Genomic DNA, 6,039 nt, shown 5'->3' with positions numbered 1-6,039 from the left:
GAGGCAATCCAGGAAATGATTACATGTTTCATTTCATAATTATTTTTTACATTAAATAATACTTAATTAGACTAACCTTTAGTATAGCCCACCCAGATTTTTCACCACAAAAATATCGCCAAGTATGGCGATAAATGATTGGATGTGGCAACCTATACCGGTGAATGAGCATGTGGTAATCTGTAGTGTCTCAGTTATTCCATGAGAAATAATTATTTTTTATTTCAAGAATTTTATATTTTTTCATGTGTTTAATTATTTCATAAAATTAACTTTAACATTTTTTAATATTCATATATATATTTCTTTTATGCTGAATGGCAACAAGTAGTCCATATTTATATTTCTTTATGCTCAATAGCAACGAATGTTGATTCATGATTACTTTGGTTTCCGAACGTTGTTATTCTAGCAGCGTCTCATTTTGTTAGCTGAAAAATAAAAAAGCAATAAACTTAGCTATTTGTTTGTAATTTTTGTTGTTCCTAATCATAATTTAGTTTGAACATTAGTAGCCAAGGCCACAAACCCATACTATTCGGCAAACGCAATGTAAACAACCGTAAATTTCTACTATTTTCGAGATTTCTGGAAAGCGATAAAAATTACGGTTACAGCTAACATAGCGTCAATTACATTTATTCAATTTCTTCTATCCTATCCATTCATCTATAGCTATCCATCTACGCAATGTTAAATGCGGGTGCCCCTGTATTTTTACTTTTCCGGCATAGTTTTCTCTTAAAATTTTCTCGCTCTGCAAGGCACGAGGAATACAACAATTTTAATTATAATTCTTTTAAAATTAACTAGCTAAATGCAAAATTCGTAACACTATTATCGGCAATTTTTAACGCTCAGACATCGTGAAGAATACTGTTTTGCAGATAAGATTTTTTCATTTAGTTATGGCTTGCTCTAAACCTGCTGTTAGTGAGGTTGTAATTAAGTTTCAGGAGATCTTAAAGGAGAATTTAAGATGCGAGTTTTCAAGCAAACGTAAAAGTTCGGGAAAACTGGACATTCCAAACAGATATTTTATGTATGAATGAATTAACAAGAGAGAAAATTTTAGAGGATTTTTGATGGATTGTGGATTATTAAAGGATACAGTTTGTTGTGAAAAATGTAAGATACCATGCGGGTTAGTTAGTCAGGAAAAGTCATCAAATGGTAGTATTTGGAGATGCAAGAAGTGTAGGGCTGAGAAATCAATTAAGCTAGGATCTTGGTTAGCGTGTCGTAAGCTTAATTTACAGTTAATTATTTCTTAATTACAGAATCATTTGTTAAGGGAGAAATATCTGAAGGTTTTCGGCATAGTTTTCAAAATGACATCCTTTTAACCTTAAACACTTTCATTAATCATTCGTCAATATGTTTTGGGTACTTTTCCGTTTTGCCGGCGCAAACGATAAAGTCGCCAATAATGGTACAATTAATGCCAAACGAAATATCTTCGCTGCAACCTTTTACGCTTCATTTTCAAAACATATCGCAGCCTTTTCTTATCAGATTGATTGTTTCTTTCAATACTGGCATATAATTACATAGAATGTTTACAAGATAGTTACATTTTATGCCCTAAGACCATTCGCGATAATTAAGTCAATTAGGATGCAATCACACCGCTCACCCAGAGGCGAAAATATAGTAAAGGCAAAATCAAGGGTTAAATTCATCAATTCTAATGAGAATACACTAGCGAAGTACAGCACTGCGCTTTTACATAATTTCTGAGTAACGAATTGAAATATTTCTTGCATTTAAACTTGTATTCCAAATTAAGATTTAACTTGAAATTAATGTAGATAATTACTGAGAGAATTAGATTTTTGTAGCGTTGTTTACGTGAGATGAGATCGCGTGGGGTCACGTAATACGAACCGGCGAATCAGATTGTTGAACCATGAAAGCATAGTAAATTCTTAAATTAATGTCTTTTTATAAATTTATTGTCTTTATTTTATTGTCTTTTTCAAAATTTTAAACCATATTAAAATGTTTATGCCTTCAAAATAAAAAATTCTTAGATCTAACATTTGTTAAAATTTTTTATGTGTATACTGTATGTTGTCGCCAACAAAGTCTGCGTGGCGCTGATTTGCGCCGGCGAAACGGAAAAGTAACCCCCCTTTTATTTTTTGTCTTTTAATTATTATCAAGTAATTGTTTTTAGGAAATGTTAAAAAATAAATTTTAAGTAATGCAGTTTTAGAGCTCTGGTGAGTAAATGCAACATTACAGATGTTCAAAATAAGGGTAAAATTGTTAGGCGAAAAAAAAAAAAGGAATCTTAATTTGACACAGAATTTGAATGAAACTCAAAACTAAAGTTGCTGTTTTGCCTAATTTTAATATTACTTTGGCGTGTTTCTCTTCCAACTACAATTGTGTTCTAGATTTGATTGGTGTTAACATTAAAAATTAGAAATTGAATTAAGTATATTGGTACAGTTTAAATTTTGAATGTTAGAAATCTTGAAATGCTCCAATGAAAAACTGTTCATTAAATCAACTTCTCTCAGTTTGCTATAAAGAAAAGAGACAGATACAGATATAAAATATATTTCAAAAACACAACAAACCAACATAATAACTCTTTTAATTACAATTTGCACTTAAGAAAACAGTTAGTTCTGTTATATCATCTGTGAATTATACTAATCCAAACTTGTAACTATCATCAACGTCAATTTAATTCCTTTCGGTGGTCAGGTTTGTATGTAATAGAAGATGAAAGGTTTAGTTTAAAACACAACAATAATTAATTTATTTACAAGTTACTGAAATATAGTATAATGTTCTTTTGCCGCTAATTGTTATGGCCGGCGACTGCCTTACAAACATTTTAACTCATACGCACATCTGATTGCAGTTCAAATTCTAATCCTGCACTGAAGAAAAGGCAAAGTACAGCGCCCTCTATAGGCTTTTCGTGACATCATCTGAATACCAAGTATTTCAATATCACCTACAGCATATAATAATGACATACATGACATTAATCATAATGTGTCATATAAAATTTTCGGACTGTTAGTATTGAATAGCAAGTATTTCAATATCACCGACATCATATAATGACATGAATGACAATGAATCATACACTCCCTCTGTCCCAAAATAGTTGCTACATTTAATACTTTTGTACTGATTATTGATACTGAAGATTTTATGATTTCGTCTGAACATTTTTCACAAATTTCAGGGTGCTGAGTTATCAATCAACAACATTTACTTACCAAGCATTCCCTCCTTAAATCAGTAACAAATTAGATTAAAAAATCCAGGGTTCGCAGACTCTTAAGCCGCGACCAAATTTGTAAGGACTTTTCGATCAATAATCATATAAAACTATCTTCTAGCTCAGCGGTCGGGGAACCGGGGTAAATTGCCTCAAATGGGGTAAAAATGAAATTTTTGGGGGTAAAATGAGTAAAAAGTATATATTTTTAATTTACTATTTTATAAACCTGTTAGTATTTTTTTCAACTTAAACAATTTAAACAATTTGAAAATTTAATTCAAGTATATTACAACTATTATTTTCTGTCTCCCTTCAGATGGCAGCAAATAGAAAAAGAACATACCAAGACGAATTTTTAATTACGGTTTTACACAAATAGAAGACAATGGTACAATGAAACCACAGTGTGTTGTATGTATGAAGGTACTGACTTCAGAATCGTTCAAAAAAAGTCAATTGAAGAAACATTTAGATAATTTGCATTCACACCTGTCTTCCAAACCGCGAGAATACTTTGCAAATTTAGAAATATCTGTTAAAAGACAAAGATTGAATAGCAACTTGTTTGGTACATTTGATCAGCGTTCAGCATCAAGGGCTAGCTTTGAATTAGCCTGGTTGATTGCTCGAAATAAGAAACCATACATTATTGGTGAAGATTTGGCTAAACCAGCTGCTGTAAAAATGGCAGAGATTATGTGTGGTCAAAAAGAAGCGAAGAAACTGAATTCAGTGCCCTTGTCTGCGAGCATTGTGAATGAACGAATTTCTGTATTAGCAGAAAATGTGAAGGAACAGGTTATTTTCGCATTAAAACAGGCTAAATATTTTGCTATTCAGCTTGATGAGACAACTGATTTTAGTAGCAATTCACAGCTAATGGTATATGTTCGCTACAAAGGTGCAGATAATTTTGAAGAGGAATTGCTGTTTTGTTCTCCTCTCGAGTTGAGATCTCTTGGAATTGATGTCTACAATAAAGTAAACGAATACTTCAATGCGCAAAGTTTAAATTGGAAAAACTGTATTTCTGTATCTTTGGATGAAGCTCCAGCTATGCTGGGTCATATTAATGGTTTTTCGGCTTTCGTAAAAAAAAAAAAAAAAAAAAAAAAAAAAAAAAAAAAAAATTATCCCAAATATTGAAGTTACTCACTGTGTGATCCATCGCCAGGCCCTTATGGTCAAATACTTAGAACCTACACTGGAAGCCGTCATGCATGATGTCATCAAGATTGTAAATTTTATCAAGGGACATGCACTAAACACGCGGCTATTTCGTGAATTATGTCAGGACGGTGAAGCTGAATATACGGACCTACTTTATTATACAGAAGTAAGGTGACTCTCTCGCGGAAATGTACTAAATCGAGTATGGACTCTCAAAACTGAAGTCGAAATTTTTATGGTTGATCAAAAAATATTCTCGCAGATAAGTTTAAAAACTCTTCCTGGGTTGCATATCTCGCATATTTAGCGGACATTTTTGAGAGTATAAATATATTAAACAAAGAATTGCAAGGAAAGAATATTAATATCATTTCAGCGAGAGAAATAGTGTCAGCGTTTGGATTAAAGCTGCAATATTGGAGACAGAAAGTAGAACAGAACAAGATAGCTTCTTTTTCAAGGTTAGCTTTGTTTTTGGAAGATTGCGAAAATATTACTTTTGCTGACATCAAGGATACAATTGTAAGACATCTTATCAAACTCAGAAAGCGGTTTTCAGATTACTTTCCAGATCTTGATACACGTACTGTCAGTTGGATTGTAGATCCTTTTAAATGTGAAATTGCTATGATACCAAAAGAACCTTCAGATTTGGCAGAAGCAATTCTTGAACTTCGATCTAATACTGAAGCACGTATTCAATTTGAGAGTAAACCAAATCTGTCGTCTTTTTGGATGTCAAAAGCTGCAAAGGCTTTCAAAATTGCACATGAAGAGGCGGTTAAAAAATTGCTGCCATTTGGAACAACATATTTGTGCGAACAAGGCTTTTCCACTCTAATGAACATAAAAACGAAGAACAGAAATGGATTAAACGCCGAAGACTGTATTCAAATCGCTCTTACATCAAAAAGTCCCAATTTTGAAGCAATTGTATCGAACATGAAACAACATCATTTCTCCAAAACGTGAAGGAATAATGTTTTCAATTATTCTTTTTTTTCTAATTTTTTCAATTCTAATTTTTGTTTCTACCACCATTATTATTATTATTATTATTATTTGTTACAGTACCCCAAATTGTCAACACTCAATTGTACCCCAATGGGTTTCAATTTGTTATATATATTAATTATATTACTATTATTACCGTTATGTATTACTAGGTATTACATTGATAAATTGAATAAATGATGTTTAAATTAAATTTTTAGTTATTGTTTTCTTTTCAAAATTATCATGGGGGGCTATAATATGAAAGATCCTAAAAAGAAACGATTTTTTTTTGTGCACATTAGCCAATTACCTTAGAAAGTCCTCCACGAAGGCACACCCTCCCTTAGGCAGACAACTCTCTAGGCTTTGCCTTAATCACATAAACATGATATTTCTGATATACTGGCAGTAAAATGGAGCGTGCTAAGAGCGAGCGAACCCTGTAATTTTGCTTCAAAAAATTTATCCCAAAATAAGTGCTACATTTGTGGAAAGTAAAAACTGAGAATGAAAATCTAGTATATACAGCGTTATATTCATTGCCGTACAGTGTATATATAATATTACTGCTATCGATCTACTAAACTGCATCGAAAGTTATTTATGACCCCACCTACTCGAAA

At 32.1% G+C, this 6,039-nt stretch overlaps 1 protein-coding gene across 1 annotated transcript; it reads left to right on the top strand.

Annotated features, from left to right (window-relative positions):
* The first annotated feature begins 3,643 nt into the window (after positions 1-3,643).
* On the top strand, positions 3,644-5,392 carry LOC118188333 (protein FAM200C-like). The gene is made up of 2 exons (XM_035358745.2): positions 3,644-4,325; positions 4,797-5,392. Exons 1-2 carry the CDS (start codon positions 3,644-3,646, stop codon positions 5,390-5,392), a joined length of 1,278 nt encoding a protein of 425 aa, XP_035214636.2.
* Positions 5,393-6,039: the final 647 nt, after the last annotated feature.

The sequence above is a fragment of the Stegodyphus dumicola genome, chromosome 8 (assembly GCF_044657685.1).
Source record: "Stegodyphus dumicola isolate Sdum_Otavi_A_Nest chromosome 8, ASM4465768v1".
Taxonomy (NCBI): domain Eukaryota; kingdom Metazoa; phylum Arthropoda; class Arachnida; order Araneae; family Eresidae; genus Stegodyphus; species Stegodyphus dumicola.
The sequence above is the reverse complement of the archived record's forward strand: the minus strand, read 5'-3'. Positions and strand labels throughout refer to the sequence as shown.